A 19,422-nucleotide genomic window follows, 5' to 3' on the forward strand; every position below is an offset into this window, starting at 1 on the left:
GTTTACGGCAACTTCTCCAAAAAGCTATAGATTTTAAATTCCAGGGTTGGAGTTTTTTAGGTTTCTTCCAATTTAAATAATCTGCTTCTAGTCAAAGGATGCAACAGGCAGTGAGATGGCCCTGAATAAAGAACACCATGCAGTATCTCTGCTGTCCTTCCACTGGAGGAGACTGAGTTCCCAGACCAGAAGCCAACAGCTTGGTGCCTGGAGCTCCAGCGAGCAGTGGCCTCAGGGGCCAGTGGAGCTCACAGATCTGCCTCGATACCCTCTGAACTACCAGTCAGGCAGTCACCCCAGTGTTTACTGAGGACCTGCTGGGTGCAGGGCTCTGCTTGTGTGTAGCAGAGAACACACACATACAGCTAGGCCCTGATGATGTTTCTGCCTGGCCCTAATTTCAGGTACCTACCCAGCAGTTCCTCCCAGGCAACTGGCTGCGTGTTTCCCCATGCAGTCTCGAGAGGGTTGAAAATAGGAGGCTTGAGCAGAATAAAAATTGAGAAGATTCACCCAGTTGGTAGAAAGCCAGTGCTTGCTGGTTCAGCCACCCTCACTTCATTAGTTACAAATTTTACTTTGAAAAATGCTTACATAGCATTTAAAATGTGCCAGGCACTGTTTTAAGTAGGATCTGAATATTAACTTTTTAATTAATCTTCATAACAAGCCTAAAGGATAGATATTATCATTTTCCTAATTTTAAGAGGAGGACACTGAGGTACCGTGAGGTTAGCTAACGTGGGTTGACCCAAGGTCAGAGCTAACATATGGTAGGAGTGAGGGCTGGAACTTGAGCAGCCCAGCTCTAGTCTTTGCCATTAACCACTGAGCAAAACGTTTAACAAAGGGGGTGGAGGCATTTATGCATGTAACTTGCCTTTCTAAGGACAACCATACTGCTTCAACTACTAGTCTCTAGACGGAAGTTAAAAGAATAATAACAAAAACATACAAGGCAACAGCGGCTATAGCATCCTGTCTTTGGCTACCTGCATCCTGTGAGTGCCCCAAAAGCTTTCTGCAAGGGAATCTGTGCCAGACAGCCCTCTCTCAGGGCAGGCAGGTCTGTGCAGACCAAAGCACTTATGGCCACTTAAATTTAAATGAACTACGATTAAATCAAATTTAAAATTCAGTCCCTTCAGTGGCATTAGCTATATAACATGTACACAACAACCATGTGGGGGCAACCACTACCACACTGGATAGAACAGAGACAACACGCCTATCAACACACAAGGTTCTGGTCAGCACTGAGTTTGACTGGAGCGTGACTTCTTTTTGCACTTTAGTCGGAATACATCAGTGGGAATAACTTCATCTCCCTCTCATTATAAATACAGAAAATTCAAATTACATTTCATTTAATCATTAAGCAAAAGCTGAGTTTTGAGGGACAGAGTGGACTATTTTCAAGCAAGTCAAGTAAATCTCATGCCTGCTGGTACCTGGTACCCAGGCTGTTAATATGTCTTCTATAATAGTGACTGAAAGTTTGAAATCAGTGAGGAAAAAGGCACTCATTTGAAAAGACAGCAGATAGCAAAATCAATTCTTTTATATACTTTAGCTTTGTGTGCTGGACGTTAACCTTTGGGACATGTACCCAAGGGGTCACGAGAAAGCTAGACAAGAGAGGGCAGCTAAGTCCTCACAAACTAATCCTCCCATTGGAAAACAACTCAGACTCATGTGCTACTACATAAGGTGGGTTAGACACTCACAGGTCCTTAAAACAGTAACAAAAAATCCCACACAAGAACAAGTCAGATAAAAATGGAAACTGTGTGGCTCAGGGACAGTAGAGCCAAATTCCCCACTGACCCACTGAAAAATGTTTTTTAGTACCCTAAACTTCTATCACTAGGATACCTAAACAAATAATACTTCTGTTCCATCTTATGCTGGTTCACATGAAGTAGAAAAGCTGTAATTAAAACGTAAAAACTTTAGCTATAAAGTACACATTCCAGAACATTCCCATACTTAAGGAATCTAAAATCCAAAATTCTTTAATTCCTCAGTTTGGAGTCTATAGAATCCTAGAATGACTGTTTTTTAACAAGTAGGAATTGCTTTTGCTACCATAGATTTTTGTTCACTTTGGAAATTCTCTTCTCGATCCTTTTCCCCATTTTCTCCTCTCACTCTTACTGTCTACCCTATTGCTTTTAGTAACACAACTGAATCTAGAATTTAAAAAAAATTTTTTTGATGAATACAGGATTACTTACCAAGCAGGAATTACAGGAATGATACTGTATACAACACCTTAAGCTCCTCACAAGATTTAAATTAGAAAAGAAAAGATGCAAAAATAATAATAATGATATTACATACTTGTGACTTCTTGTAAGAAATCCAAACACGGTCGACTACTTCCGGAAATACTTATTGAAACAGCCAGTGGGGTCTGGCCTTCATAGTTCCTCGTGTTCGTGTCCGCTCCATAGTTATACAACATCCGTGCGCAGAGCACGTCATCCCGAAGGGCAGACAAGTGTAAAGGAGTCTGCCCATCTTCTAAGCGCCCCAAGTTTGTGTCTGCCCCCCTCTGAAGGAACATCCGACAGTATGAGTGATTACTTTTGATCACAGCATATCGCAGCAGGAAGCCATTCTGAATATCAATGTTGGCATTGTGGTCCAGGAGGATTTTAACACAGCTTGACCTCTCTCGGATGATGGCGAGCTGAAGTGGAGTGGTACCCTTATCACTGAGTGGGTCAACCTCGGCCTTGAACTCCAGAAGGAGGCGGACAAATGAGTCCCTACCGTAGTGTGCAGCCACGTGGAGGGGAGTCCAGCCATCATTGCTTTTTGCGTTAATTATGTCACTCCTGTACTCAGATTCTAACATCAAGCGAGCGATCCGGGCCCGGCCATGCATGGCTGCATAATGAAGAGCAGTGAAGCCTCCGATTAAGTCCTTTACTGTGGGATCAGCTAGAGTTAAAACCAAAATGAAAACATAAGAGGACTTTAAGACAAAACAAGGCGCTCTACCATGGCCCAGCATGCTGATTCTAGCCAATTCTCACACAAAATGAGAAGGGACCAAACGTACCAAAGAACACCATGTACTTTGCTTCCTCAGTTTAAATAAAGTCTACTTTCAGTGGAAAATACATTTTAGTAGCGCTATCAAGCTTGAGTTAATGGAAAAAGACTTACAAAGTGTTTAAAAAGATACAGGGTTCAGATCACCACATCCCTTGTCTTTGCTCACTTAATCAACTGCCTTTGGCTACTTAACCCTGTCATCTCCATTAGTTCATGTTTTTCTTTTTTGAAACTTTTGTTTTATTTTTCTCTTGTGCTTCTTCTTGGTCTTAAAGAGAAGCATGTGTAGCACCATCTGTGCTCTGAATTACAGATGTGCTATGGTTTGGAAGACTGTTGTTTTAGGGTGCATTAGGAAAAGTTTCCTGTGGTCTATAAAAATTCCTAAGCATGAAAGATACATGTTAAGTGACCTTGATAAATCGCGTTTTCATAAAATAAAACATGACTCTCAATTCTTTCATTTTACATGGTCTTGCAAGTTTACAAGAATTAAGCAACAATTATGTGAAAAATTGGGAGAAAACTCAGTACTGTATGAACATTATTTTTTAAAACAATTTTCAAAACACCTAAACTGACCGATTTGGGGGGGGGGGTGTCTGCTCTGTGACTCCACAAGTCACATACTTTTGTCACTTGCCCCGCTTTGTCATGAAGCCAAATTCAGCTCTCTGGAGCTTATATCCCACTGGCATCCTAAGCAGTGGGGAGAAGAGGGAGAAGAACTGCTAACTCCATCTTGTGCCCACCACTTCCTGGAAACGAGTGATTCAGTAAGAGGCTAAACTGGTCAGACCTAACTACTGTACCAGCATTACAATGCTTTCTTCTTATAAAAGTCATCCTTCATTTTTGGTTTGTTTATGAAAAAGATCAGCAGCGTTTCTCACAAAGTGCCTCCCAAGTTCTGTATTGTTTAGTAAAGTGTTATTTAGTTCTAGAACATGTTGTAACAGCTGAGTTCTCTTAGAAAAATCTATGAAGCAGAAAATTATATGTTAAAATATTAATAATTCTGTGGGGCATGAAAATTTCAGTCAAGGAGTTGCTAACAAAAACTGAAAAGTAGTATTTTTAAGGTAAACTTTATTATCTGAATTTCTAAAAACATTTAACATAAAGTGATAGTACATAATGGTGCTATCATTTTTATCTGTTTGGAGAAAGTGAGGGTATCACTTCTGTGCTGGTCTCAACTAAAAGAGTATACAGTACTGATTTACTATGTGACATTAAAAAAGCAGCCAAGAACATTTTAGCCAGGTATTTTGCTGCCATCTACTGGTACAGCATGAACAGGAACTAGTAATGGTTTATTCTGACCTGAGGCTGAGCTCTCAAACCACTCAAATCTGTTTCATACACAGTACCTCACTTACCTGCAGCTGACTAAGTGAAGACAGATATGAAATCTAAGCGATTCCCTCCTATTCAAATGGAAAACACATCTTGCCAAAACGTCATTTCTAATTGCTACCTGGCCAAGCAACTATTTCCATACAGTCCCTCTCGATCTGTGAGTGCAATTTAAGAATATATCATCCTTCATTCCTCCCACCTGCATCCACCAGGGGTGCCTGCAAAGGTCCTTAAGTGCATCCTATACTTGTCCTACAGTAAAATTAAAACTGTGTTACATGAAACTGCACTTGCATCTTTGGTTTCCACTTCAGGTCTTTTTGAGGTTCTACTTACGTTTTGGTGCTAACTGAGCTAAGGAAAAACACAGATGAACACACACAGCAATGATCTGATTGGTTTCAGTAAAAATCATTCAAATGAATTAACTGACTGCACCCTGGGAACATAGTACAGAATGAAGAGCTGTAGAGTAACAACACATACATTGTATAATTACTGTCTTCAAGAAAGTAACATGAGAGATATTAAGGCAAATGAAGGTAGAAATAAAATTTAATTCAGGATTACTATTAGCCAATGCAATAAGACAAGAAAAAGGGATCACATTTATAAAGCAACAGACACTACAAAATACCTAGAGAAATTCAGTAAGAAATCCAAGTAAGGCATATGCAAAATAAACTTCTTTAATGAATTTACTTTACTTCTACTATGTCTGCTCAAATCTCCCTTTACCAAAAAGCCTTCCTTGAACACTCTAACATAACAACCCAATAAACTTGTTACTTGTCCCCTTAACGAACATCTTTCCCCAGATGAAAACAATTTTAAATAAGATAGAACAATCTCAACAAATCCATTCAAGTCTACTGGAAAACTATAATGCATTTATAAATGAATGTAAAGAAACACTTTCTATGTTGACTATCACTTTTTTCCTACCAGCTTTACTGAGCTAAAATAAAATGTACTCATTTTAAATCTGATTGATGAGTTCTTATAATTATAAGAGTCACATAACCAAAACCCTGTCAAAATATGGAATATTCCCATTGCCTCGTTAAGGTCCTTCAAGCCCCTTTAAATTCAATTCTCCACTCAGACGATGGAGCCTAAGCTAACCTCTGGTCAATAAAAATAAGTTTTGCCTTTTCTAGAATTTTGTATGAATGGAATCATGTGTAAACTTTTGTTTTTGGCTTATTTCACGTACCATATTTTTGAAATTCATCCATGTCACTGTATGTATCAACAATTAATTCCTTTGCATTGGTAAATAGTATTCTATAATATAATTTTTTTTTTACCCATTTGTGAGGATATGGGCATTTGGGTTCTTTCCAATTCGAGGCCATTTAAATGATGCTGTGACTGCTGATGTGTAAATGTGTGTATGGATATACTTTATTTCAGTTGTGTAGATACCTAGGAGAGAACTTTTGGGTCATATGTTAAATGTATACTTTATAAAGACCTGCCAAGCTGTTAAGTTTCTAGTGGCAACACCAATTTACATTTCTAGCAGTGATACGTCAGATTTTCAGTTGTTCCATATTGTGGCACTGTGAAATCATGGCTTAATATACTCTTATCATTTCTTTATTAGTTTATGTTTTTCATCATTTCTTTAGAACAGTGTATTTTTTATCATTTCTTTAATAGTTTTTATGTTTTTTGTGTCCTTATAAAGAAATCTTTGCATAACACAATGCCACAAAGATGACCTAGTTACTTCTAGAAATTTTGTAGTTTTAACTCTATGTTTAAGTCAATGGTCTACTGCTAGTTAATTTTTGTGTGTGGTGTAAGATAAAGCCAAGTTTCATTATTTTCCATAGAGTTATCTATTTGTTCTAGCAGAACTTATTAAAAACTTTTTTTTTCCCCAATGATTTACCCTGGTCCCTTTGCTGAAAATCAATTTACCACTTAAGTGTAGGTCTATTTCTGAACTATTTCATTAATCTAAAAGTCTTTTCACATACCATTACTAGACTGCCTTGAATATTGTAGTTTTATAGTAAATTTTGATAGAAGGTAGTATAAATCCTCCAACTTTGTTTAAAATTATTCTGGGTAATACATTTTAGAATCAACTTGTCAATTTCTTCAAATGAGCCTGCTGGAAAAGGTGGCAATCCCTCAAAGGGTCTGAACAATACTGATTCTTCCAAACAATGAACATAAGAGTATTTCTTCATTTATTTAGGTATTAATTTCCCTCAGCAATGTTTCAGTGTATAGGCTGTGTATGTATTTTATTACATTCCTAAACATTTTAAATTTTGTTGCTATATATAATGAGTTAAAATTTCATTTTCCAAATGTTGATTACTGAGAGAAGTTAAATTAAGCTTTTATAATATTGACCTGTAACCTAAATTTTCTTAGTTCTAGCACATTTCTGTGGATGTTATAATTTTCCTCATACACAATTAAGTTCTCTCCAAATAAAGACAACTGTATCTCCATCTTTCCAATTTATTTACTGTTCTTCTCTTACTCCAATGGCTAGAACCTACAGTCAAATGTTGAATAAAAATAATGAAACCATTTTCCTTGCTTTGTCCCTGATTTTAGAGAGAAGGTGCTCAGCAGTTCCCCACTGAATACAAAGTAAGCTGTCACTTGTCACAGATGACCTTCCTTGGGGTTAGAAATTACCTTCTTCTGTTTGATTAGTCCTTATCAGGGAGAGGTTGTTTAATTTAGTTACATGCAATTTCTGCACTTATTGAAATGTTCATTTGGTATTTGTCTTTTATTCTCTTATAGTAAATACATCACCCTACTGATTTCCACATGCTAAACAAACACTGAATTCTTGAGATAAATAATACTTGACCATGATGTAATATCCTTTTTTATATATTGATAGTTTATTTACTCATATTCTGCTAAGAATTTCTGTATGTGTTTCATGAAGGATATTGGTCTGTAACTTTCTTTTCTTCTAGTGTTTTTGGCAATGGAGGCAGTTAGAAAGTGGTCCCCTCTTCTGCTTTTTCAGAGTCTGTAAAAGGTTATACTTAAAACAATTTAATGAAAAACCAGCTGGGCTTAACACTTTCTTTCTTCATGGACAGTTTAAATTATGAATTGAATTTCTTAAATCAATATATGGCTATTAAATTATTCTATTTTTACCTTGGGTCAGTTTTGGCAATCCATGCTTTTTAAGGAATCTGTTTCTTTTAACTGGCATAAAGGTACTCATTATATTCCTTACCTTTTTGATGTCTACAAGATCTGCAATGATATCTCTTTTCCACTCCTGAAACTGGTTATAACTTTTCTCTTGTTTTCCTAATCAGTCTTATTAAAGACATCCATTTTATTAATCTAGAACCAGTTTTTGGATTTTAGTTCCATCAATTTTTTCTATCATATCAATCACAATGACTACTGTTTTCCTCTTTATTATTTCATTCCTATTTTTACTTTGGGCTTAATTCTAATAATATATAGAAACTATTTCAAAATAGCCTCCTTCCCTTTCCCTTCTTTTGTGCTCTACTGTCATACTCATGAAAACTTTATATATTATGAACCCAATAACAGTTTTATAAGTTTTGCTTTATACTCAAGAGATGAAATAAAATACATGTATAAATATATACACATACATATATATATAATTTGTGTAGGCCCACTCAAAGTTTAAAAAACTGCATTTTCTAATCTCAACTTATCAACAACAATGATAGACTTTTGGCTTTTCTATGCATTTAAAAAAAATTATATGTAATTGCAATCATACTAATTACTTAACCCTTGACTTATATTTGGGCACTGAGAATGCTTCCATTTTTTCAGTTATGTTCAATGAGGGTGGCATTTTCATACAGAAAATATTCCCTGCTTTTTAGGATCATGTCCTAGGTATAAATTAGTAGAATTTTAGTTAATGACTTAATTGAATTTAAATTAATAAACTGGAAGATTTATCAGTCAAAAGCATCTCACAATTTTAAAGGCTCTAATACTATCAAAGTGTTGTCACAAATTCTCATCAGTGCGCTTGTTTTACCACATTGAGGATCATTTGTAAATCCTTTCATTTTTGAAAAGCTAAAAATAGTTCTTACCATTCTTCTGTGGGTGTCTTTGATTACTCCCTGATCTCTCATACTTATTTCTGTGTGTTTCACCATTTTATTGTGAGGGGACTATGATGTTTTATTACCACTGCTCTGGGGATTTGCTCTATACATTTAACCTCTAGAACTTTAATGTCCTCAAGGCCAATTTGCAAAAAGCACCAACTGAAGATAAATGCAATAAGATATAATCTCTTCATATTATCTTCTTGAAACGTCCAACATGGTCTTGGAATTTTTTGAAATATTCAAAATGGGAAGATTAAGATAATAATGGGTTTCTTATAGTTCCCACCCTTGTAATAGACTATTTACTTTAACTGGAATTTACAAAGCTTCCCATGCTATGGATCGCTTAGGCCTATGCTGACCAGTCTCCAACTCCACCCCTGCCCTTTGGAATACCCACAGTGCCACTTAGCCAACTCCAACTTGCTCCTTGTCTCAATAGAACTGGGTTCTTTCTCCATAGCACCAGCTGAGCTGTGCCCTACCAGGTTCCTTCCTGTGGTCAGATCGCTCTCATTCTCATCCAGGGCAGCCTCTCAGAGCTGAGCTTGGCTAGCTCTGTGTGACTATTCATCAGTGGTTTCACTGTGTAGGTGCATGGATTTAAAATTGGTAACTCTGATCCTTTTATATACTTCAGATAAACAATTTCTAGTTACATGAGTGGCTTGTGTTAAACATTTATAGCCTGAATCTTAAACCGCATCCAACTAACTTTCCCCTGCTGACTATTAGCACTCCAATAAATGGCAACTCTGTTCTTTCTGGTCCTCAGCCTCAAAACCTCAGTTATTCTAGATTTGCTTGACTCTCACCTCACATGGCCCCTGCTCCTCTTGCTGCATGTCTTTGGCCCTACTGATATGCTCACATACTGAGAATTCTCTTTATATACAAATCTGATTCTCCCATTCCTCTCCACCAAATATTTTGAAGGCTCATCAATGTCTCTAGAAACAAATGATTGGATATGCTCCATATACACTCAACTTTTTTCAGTTTCTAAAACCAAACATGCCTGTTCTCTCCTTCAACCTTTCACAGTGTCCCATGTGTCTGGAATAATTCCCAGGCTCCCATTCCTGCCTTACACCTTTCAAGACCTCCACTCAAACTCTATTTTCTCTAGAAATCCTTCCGTGCAACCCCCAGCTCGACCTCTGCCCTGGGAGACAGGGAGGACCTTAGCCTACACAGAACTGTACTCGCCCTGTTGGAACTGCTTGGTTTTCTCCCAGACAATACAGAACCATGCTTAAGACCATGGTTTGAATTCAAGCTCCACTATTACGCAGGTAACTGACCCTGGGTAAATTACGCTTCTGTGGCTTACTTTTTCTAATGTGAAAACCAGTAACTTATTAACCCCATATAATTGTTAGAAAGGACTTGGCATACATAAAATGTTCAGTAAATTCTGGCTGTAAACCTACTCACCTATTGGAACATGAAATGCCAGAAAGCTAGCACCATGTTTATTTCTCTATCTTGGTGCCTAATCCAGAACCTGGCATCTATTAGGTGCTTAATAAATATCTTCTGAATAAACATATGAATTAGGTAAATGCTTATATGGGACCAAATGGCCACATCTGTCTATGAGATCTCTCTCTCTCTCCTCTCTCTCACACACACACAGCAGGAGAAAAGGAAAGAGAGGAAAAAAGGAGGGGAAGAAAGAAAGCAAAAAGTGAATTCGTGTTTCTTATACTTTTTTTTTTCAACAATTTCCTATTTGGTGATTTTTGAAGACAGAGGTATGGCGAATTTGAGCAACTTTCTATTCCTACCACAAGGCTGGCCCATTTTCAATCAGTATTTTTTGATAAGAAAAAAGCTCGGTCTTATCTAGGTCTTCTCTCTGTTAGGCTAGGAGACAATTATCTTAGATAGGTGCTGTTAGTTTTCTATTTCACTGTGATCAGAACAGGTATGAGTTCTGCCCCCAAGAAGCTTCTTACTAACTGGAGATACAGATGCTGAATAGAACACTATAAAGTAATTCATTGTGCCTGTGACAGGTGCTAAAGAATCAGGTCCAGGGGATACTACCATGCAACAGAAGGGGAATATAAGTATCCCCTGACAGGGACAGACGTGAAGATCTCATCTGACCATGCCTAGACAGAAAGACAAGGTTTTCCCAAGAAAGTGGTAAGTGAGAGCTGAGAGAGCAGTAGGCCTGAGCAAGAGAAAGGGAGCCCAAGAGTGACCTGGCCCTGGGCGGGGACCAGGACTGAGAAGACAGGGGGCTGCGCCAAGCTATAGCTGGGGCGGCAAGAGGAGCCCGACACTGCGGATCACAGGCAGGACCTGGGGCAGTGTCCGAGGGAAATGGGAAACCAATGATGGGTTCCCAAGCGGAGATATTTAAACTCCATTTCTAACGCATCACATTCTCTGAAGACCGGCTCGAGGCAGGGGGGCAGGTCTGGATGTGGGGTAAAGGAGACCAATCCAATACCTCCGGTAGGGAAAGAGGTTTCCTTGCTGAAGAGTGGGGCAGTGTCTTCAGTGAAAATTCTTTACAGTTACTTACAAGACAGGATCAACAAGACTTCGGGGGTGAGAAAAAGGTACACACGATGGTTTCTCAATTTCTGGCGCAGCAGTCCTAGGCTGTGGTGCCATGACTGGGAAAGGGCACAGTGGGGCAGCAGCCTGGGCTGTGCTGCAAGGCCCACAGCAAGAGAGTGGAGAGGGTCACCCGACACGAGACTCAACAGTCTGGAGACCAGAAGCCAGGACCACACTACACACAGCCACCTCTAAGCACCACATGTAGCCCTGGGGAGGGGGAGGGGCGCTCCTGCTCCAAGTAATTTTTTAAAAATGGCTCACAATGTTATGAAAAACATTCTCAGAATCTCTTATTCTCTTAGGGTAAAGCAAGCAGATGAGAGATTCAACATCACAACAAGGGACGGGCTTCTACATCACACTTTTGTTGCTGTAAAAAAAAAATCAAAACTTGTTATAAGGCAACAGTAATTAAGACGTTATTTTATCGATTCAGGGATACTAAGAACTCAGAAGTGGAACCACATATATATGAAATGGAATGAGGAAAGAAGGGACAATTTAACCTATCTTTATGGTGGGAAAAGGTGAAATTGTACCTGGATATCTCCTACAATATACAAAAACAATTCTGGATAGAATAATGACCTAAATGCCACAAAAATTTTTAGAAGGAAATACAGGTGAAAAATAACTCTGTGGTAACATATATTTCCAAAACAAGACACAAAAGGCATAAATCATAGCCCAAAGAAAAATACTATTTACCTACATTAAAATAGAGAGTGTCACTCGGTAACAAAAAGGACATGAAGAATGTGAAAAAAAGCAACAAACTAGGGGGAAGATTGTTGCAACAAACAGCTAACAATGGAGAATACATAAACAATTTCAAATAGTCAATAAGAAAAAGACAGGAAGATTGGTCTTGTAATGTTTTGTCACTCATATGTCATTTTTGCTTAAAAAAAAAATTACAAAGGAAAAAGCAAAGCATCTGGCAGTATACTACTGGGAGAATGGGCACTATCCCATCCAGTCAGCAAGGACATAGGTAATTAAAGCCTCTTTGAGGGAAAACTTGTCAATATACATTTTAAAAAAAAAAAAAATGACTTTGCAAGTGCGCTTCTAGGAATTATTCAAGAGAAAATTCTCACATACATAAAAGCATCAGTCAAGGACATTCTCTGAAATACTGTTTCTAGCAGAAGAATGAAAACAATTTAAAATGTCCACCAATAGGAGTTTAGTATAAATAAATGACATCCATACGACAGAATCTGAGACAAAGGTGTATACCGAAAAGGAACTATCACTAAGCTATGATACAACAAAAATCAAGATGCAGAACGGAATATTGAAAAGGGGAGCAAGCTAAAGGTAGAAGATGGAAAAATACTTAGCCTATGTGCACAGACTATTTCTGCAGGTACCAAAGAAGCCAATGAAAGTGACTGCCTCTGAGAGGAGCCTTAGTGATTGGGATTAAAGAGTAGCCACTTCTCCCTCACTGACAATTTATATAGTACTTTTAACTTGTCTTTTAATCATGTATGTATATATTATCTTCTCAGTAAAGAAAATCCACTGACAAAATTTCATTCTACTCAAAAAATGATAAAAAGGATAGTTTAAAATGATAGCATATCCATATCATAGATAACACATGGGAAAGAACAGAGTAAATTTGTATGTATTAATGTAGAATGCAAGAATGCATACAAAGTTTCCTTTTGGAGTAACGATGACATTCTAAAATTGATAGTGGTGATGGACACCCAACTCTATGAATATACTAAGAGCCACTGGATTGTGCACTTTAAATGAGTAAACTATGTAGTGTGTGAATTTCATTATTTTGTGTGTGTGGCACCAAACTCAGGGCCTTCCACATGCTAGGTAAGAGCTCTACTATTGAGCTATACCCCCAGCTCTCTTGAGTTTTTTCAATAAAATAAACACACACATGCACACACATAGATAGACAGAAGAGTTCAGAAACTGTGGCCCAAAAGTCTAATGTGGTCCATCATTGGTTTTCCTCTTCTCCCCCACCATTGGTTTTTATAAAGTTTTATTGGAACAGGGCCACATCCATGACATAAATCTATGGCTGCTTTCACATTATAATAGACCCCTGATATTAAAACTATCTTTATGTTATATAATTGAGTAAAAAAACAAACTACTGCAGGTTAGTAAGACAGCATTATCACTTATGTTTAAAAGCTGCACACAATATGACATAATTTTTATGAGTTCATGTAGTAGTAATAGAAATGAGTCAGAAGGATAAGCATTAAAGCAAACTAATATCCATGGTTACTTGTAGGCAGAGACAGAAAGACAAAGGGTGGGGGTGGTCAAAGGGGTATTAGATTTTAGTCAGAATTTATTTAAAGCTGAACTGTATTCATGTTAAGGACACTCTAGGTGGAAACCAAAATATGAACTCTCATCTTGGTCTTAATTTTCCTGGAGCTGCCAAAATTTTAAGTGTTCTGATCTTCATCCATTCTTTTTGATTTTTCAGATCTTTTTCCTAGCATTCTGCTTACCTTTCCCCTTCATTAACTTCAGAACCGAGGTTTTCAAGTTGTAAGGTGAAATGATGTGTTAAGTCAGCTAGAAAGTGGGCACAAGCCAGAAAATCTCCAGGTCCTGTTGACAACTATTTCAGGCATATAATTCCCATTTCAGGGGCATGTGACTATTCCTTGTCTCAGGATCAGCCTCTCTTGCAGCTCCCCCATGCCCACAGACTTATTATGTTAATACAGTCACATAGTTTAGAGATCCTCATGAAAGCTGTGGGACTTTTAACATTTTTTTGCACTTCAGAATGCAAGCAAGTCTGACTACTCTTGTAACAAAGTATTGCCTAAGAATGAAACTAAATCATTGTTAATGAGCAATTCAGGGCCTAGAATGGCACATGTGTAACTTGAGTCTCAACCAAACTGTTTTACATCATAAATTACAGAGACAACATAGGTATAAATGATAAAATATGCATACTCCATCATTAAGAAAACAGAGCAGAAAAAAAAACAACAGAGCAGTTGTAATTCAACTGGAGAAAAAAATCAAATTGGTTTGGGGACAATGATTAGCTTAAAAACCTAATGGAAATGGACAGTTTTTTGAAGCAACAACAAAATGCCAAATGGTTTCCAACTGCATATATTTATACAGACATAGATCATGGAAAACCAGTCTTATATGGTATCTAGAAAACATTTAGAGTTCCAGAAAAAGCAAATATTATAAAACAATAATAAAATGTATCTGAAATAAAAAAGAAAGTAAATTTGAAATCTAAGGTATCGTTAGGGCCAAGAAGCTGCAAGCAACCTGTACTATGTCTCTACCTTAGCAATTACCAACCAGAAGCATGCAATTCTGTAATGGTAGATACCACAACTACTTCTACTTCCGAAACAAAAGTAACTACTATACTCCCCCAGAAGGGCTTGCTTATCTGAAATAACCTGGGAAAATCTGGCTATATATGACAGGGGCAAGGACCACTCGTCAAATTTATTTCTTAAACAATGTGGTTTTAAAATATTTTGTTTATAAAATCTTCACAAAGGAGAGTAAAGTGTTGAATATTAACAAAAGAGAAGTATTAAAAATGACACACCTACACACATGTGCACGTGCGTGCGCGCGCGCACACACACACACACACAATACATTTTAAACATAATTTCAAGTTTCTCCTTGGGAAAAAGGTTTGCTCCTAGCAAACTCACCTCCGTGTTCTAGAAATACTCGAACACATCTTTCCTTTCCTCTCGCTGCAGAGAAATGAAGCAGGGTCCAGCCATTAGCATCTCGGCCATTTGGAGAATAGCCTTGTTCTAACATTTTTCGTACGGTGTGAACATCCCCAGCAGCCACTGCAGCCTGAATCTGCAATTCTTCCTGGAGTTCAGGATTCCTTCGACAATGGTGGTGTAACATCCTAGCTGAGTCCACTTTTTACCAAGGTTTCATTAGGTCACAGGGATCAGCCTTTCAGGGAAGGTAGAAAATATAAATTTAGAAATGGCTCCTGAATCTGTGTCCATCAAATATCACGAAACTGTCCATTTGCTCAATCAGTACACTTAAGTAATGAGTTCATACTACTGGTTAACATGTATCTGTTAAGACCAAAACTTTCAGTAATTTTGCCAAAAGTATAAATGATTTCAAAGGGAAAGCCAGGCACAAAAACCCTGAACTCTTTTTTTTTTTTTTTTTTTTGGGCACCGGGGGTCGAACTTGGGTCCTTGTGCTTGCAGGGCAGGCGGTGGCACCACTGAGCTAAATCCCCGGCCCCTACCCCTGAACTCTTGAACAAAAAATTTCTTCTGCAGCCTTTTGAAAACTCAAGACAAGCAATGAATGAACATAGCAGCTATATTTTATGTAAAACGGGAGGTAATACCAGGTAGTAAAAAGTGGGAAACAGCAGCAGGGGCAGATTAATAACTGTTTTAGGAGTTCTGACTTATGGAGTGCACCATGGAGGAGATTTAAATTGTAAAATATTCAAGGATTATCACAGATCAGTTAGTAAGTATGGAGTATCAAATGGACAATCCATACACTACGAATACTAAAGACATTTAATTATGAAGAGCAGAAAAGAAAAAAACCCTTTATATTTAGGGCTAAGGATGTAGTTGAGTAGTAGAGTACCAGCATGCAAGAGGCCCTGGGTTTGATTCCCAGCAAACACAAACACAGAGAGACAGACAGAGGACTCTCTTTCTCTCTCTCTCACCAAAACAAACAAAAACCTTTATGCTGGTTCTCCAAAGTAGTTCAACAACATTTTACTTTTAGCCCCATGTTTTATTTTTGGTTCAAGGTGTAAAGGTTGAGGAAACAAGAAATGGGGTGGGTTAAGTGCATGCAAGTAAAATGTTTCAATTACACTCACCTTTCTTCTATTTAAATTTCATTTTATCATTGTTTCCTGCTTTAGGTTATTTGATGTATGCCTTACTAACCCTCTATCTGCCACATCCTCTAATATAGTAGCAAGTTCATAAGGTACATTTTAAAACTCTAAGGATCTAAACAACCTGTTAATTAACCTCACAATAACATCATTTTAAAGGAAAATACCTAAAATTCCCATAATCTCTGGTAGGTCACAAAAGAAGTATATACAAGTACTGAAACCCAATATAAAATGAGATTTTTTCATACAAATAGGAAAATCCCAAAATGAAATGGTGAAAGGTTATGTCTTATATATGTGTGTACAAAACTTTTTTAGTGTGTTTTTAAACTGTTAAGCACACACAGAGACCTAAACTAACAGGCTTCTAGGAAGGCACTCAAAGTGGGCTAATCTAAAAGAATAAATCAGACCCATCTCTCAATTAGTAGCTTCTATTTCTAAAAATAAAAAAAATTCTGTGATAGAGCCCTTTGGAGACATTTTGTTCTCATATGTAGGTTAGACATTACAGGGTAAACTTGCTACCAACAGTAATTTATCATGCACAACTCCTCATTACAGACTATACTCAAATAAACTAAGCCTAACTTAGGCTGAACTACCACAGCTCAGGAGTACAAATATATGATGTGGTTTCATACCTAGAAAATGATGTTATTACAAAGTAAGTATTACTACTAAATAATATAATTTAAAATGTCATGCTACAGGTATTACGTTATCAGAGAAAATTGGGAAATGAGAGATTTCTGGACAATTTGTTCTCTTAATAAGATTTTCTTCTATCTCTTCACTTAATTACATCACTAAAATTAAGTCTTTTGTCTTAGAAATTTTAAGAAAAAAAATCTTTTCAGGATAGGTTTCTGCTTATTTCTCTTAGTACTATAAAATAAAAGGCTGAAGGTCATCAGCAGGAATTAATGGAAACTGTTAGTATATGATCAAAACAATCACCTCTAGCAGAAAGTTTTAATGGAATGGTTATTTTAAAGGAGGTCTATGCAAGAAAAAGATGGAAATAATATCAAAACAAACCTGGGTTTTATTTCAGCACATGCTATATTTAGTATATATTAACTGCTTTATTTTTTAATTCATAATTTTTATCACATTTTTTATTTTAAAAAAAATTTTTGGTGCAGAGATTGAACCTAGGGTCTTGCTAATTATGTGCTCCACCGCTGAGCTACAACCTCCTACATTAGCTGATTTCAAGGAAAAAGTAAAAACTAAAAGAGTTTTCCCTCAAAACAGCACAGATGACAGATGCCCCTGAGTGATCTTACCTTACAGAAGAGTGTCCCTTCTCCTGGGATATGGATTGCCTAACAACCATTGTGTGCATCCAACATCGTGGGGAGGGGATCCAAATGTGTTCAGGCTCCAGAGCAAAAGAGCTTCTTAACCTAAAAACAAATCAAATAACAACCATAGAAAAATTCTTTAAAATAATTAAGAATCATACCTGCTCACAGGGTCTACTTTCTGATGAATTTAAATTTCAGCCCTTTACAATAAATCTATTAAAAGAACTCATAAATTCTTAGAGAAAATGATCTTGTTACTTATAGTACTCTACAAGATGGTTTCAAATATGATGTTTTCAGAATCCACCCCCCAATGTAATTTTTTGAAAAATAGTAAACAAAATAATAAACCACACATTCAGAATTCGGATACCAGCAAAGTTGCTTCTTTTTCTTCTATTGACAACGTATCTTCAGACTTGCTTCATTTGAATTACTTTTTAGTGACACTATCAGTTACCTATGCTTTCTAAACAGGACTAAAGGAACATATATGCACTGAATATTGGACAGGGCCAAAATGGAATCTATGGAATCTACAAGATTATATCTGTAAATGCTGGTTCTTCACATACTTGAAAGGCATAGTCAATAATGTTGAAATTATCTTTCGTGTATTCACCCAACTAGATAAAACATTAACAGTAGTTCTGGTGGCTTCTCTATATGAATTCTGAAAGGCTCCCTACAACTAAAAAGGATCTTTCTCCATGTCAACTGATTCCTAGCTCCATAAATTCCATCAAAGTTAAGGACACAGGCAAAATGACCTCCACACATCACAAGAGAACCACTCCAAGAATTATGTACTGGGAGGACTGCCACTCCTTTCTCTGGTGGTGAGGTGCCAGGTCCCATATGACTTTACCCTTCAGACAGGGAAAGGCCATCTGGCAACCTGTCACACTGCAAAAAAAAAAAAAAAAAAAAAAAAAAGGAGCAGTTACAGATGCTGCTGGCCGCACAGAATTTTCAACCTACCTAAATTAATATAATCTACTTCTATCTTTTGTTTTTCACATCCCATTTTTCCTTTCAAACTTCTCCAAGGAAGGCAAAAACTGTCAACTTGCACTTGGAAATAAAACTTGATATAAAATATTACCTACTATTTTTAAATAAATGAAGTAGACATCATCAGAATAACTCCTACAAGGCCAAGTGTAAACAATGTAGAACAAAGAAGCTTTATAGCAATGGCTGATTTTAAGACTTTGGCAGGAAATATATAAGATAAGCCTGGAGCATCTTATAGTACCAGAAAGAAAAAAAGTGTTCAAAGAAAATCCCTTAGGGTACATTCAAGGGATAAAGGAACCAACTAAAAGAACTCTCAATGGCCAAAGATGAACAACTGGAGCAAAGAAATACTTCAAATAATTTGGACTATAACCCAAGGTACAAAATAGATACAATGGAGTCTATATTGACATAAATAATTGATTGAATAAAGGAGGGAGAAACAAACCTTCTGTTCAGGATTCCAAATAATTTGTGTAGATAATCTTCTCTTGAGGAGGTTAACATATATTACCATAAGATGCTAACAGGAGAAACTGGTTATGTGATATATGGGAACTCTGTATTATTGCTGCAGTTTTACTAAAGGCTAAAACAAAGTCTGTTTTTATAATGCAAGTCAGTATTTCCAATGATGACCCTCACACTGTTCCACGTATGACCTATGATGACTTTTTCCCATGAGTGACATTTACATGTCAAGAATGAATAGCACCAGACACCTCACTTCTAAGAGTGTCCTCAATACTCCCTGCCTCCCAAGAGAAATGGAATGACCAATGTTGTTTCAAGCCTGTGAGGCACTCTGTGTCTTCTGCTGGCCTCCACAGGAGGAGGCTGGGCATGACGGGGAGAACAGGAGAGCTAGGCCTTGAGGAAAATATAAATAGTATTTATTAGTAATATTAGGAAAAGGCTGGAGTTTAAAAGATGAAGTGACTATATTACTTCTCCCTATAAGAAAGATGCTGAATAATAACAACTTGTGATAATTCCATGTAGCTACTTCACTCAGACAAGTCAATGTCCACTGAATATCTGCTGTGTTCCCAGCACAAAGTTAGGC

At 37.1% G+C, this 19,422-nt stretch overlaps 1 protein-coding gene across 1 annotated transcript in view; it reads right to left on the minus strand.

Moving 5' to 3' along the window:
• Asb7 (ankyrin repeat and SOCS box containing 7) overlaps positions 1 to 19,422 on the minus strand; it is a 39,498-nt gene that overhangs the window by 14,337 nt on the left and 5,739 nt on the right. The window contains exons 3-5 of the mRNA XM_004852677.3: positions 17,316 to 17,435; positions 14,822 to 15,083; positions 2,344 to 2,949 (exon numbers count right to left, since the gene is read on the minus strand). Of these exons, the coding sequence (XP_004852734.1) occupies positions 2,344 to 2,949; positions 14,822 to 15,032 (817 nt within the window). The 5' untranslated portion in view covers positions 15,033 to 15,083; positions 17,316 to 17,435. The remainder of the gene's footprint in view (positions 1 to 2,343; positions 2,950 to 14,821; positions 15,084 to 17,315; positions 17,436 to 19,422) is intronic.

Source organism: Heterocephalus glaber, unplaced genomic scaffold, assembly GCF_053883595.1.
Source record: "Heterocephalus glaber isolate CG9 unplaced genomic scaffold, H.glaber_assembly_v1.0 deba00001531, whole genome shotgun sequence".
In the NCBI taxonomy this organism is placed as follows: Eukaryota; Metazoa; Chordata; class Mammalia; order Rodentia; family Bathyergidae; genus Heterocephalus; species Heterocephalus glaber.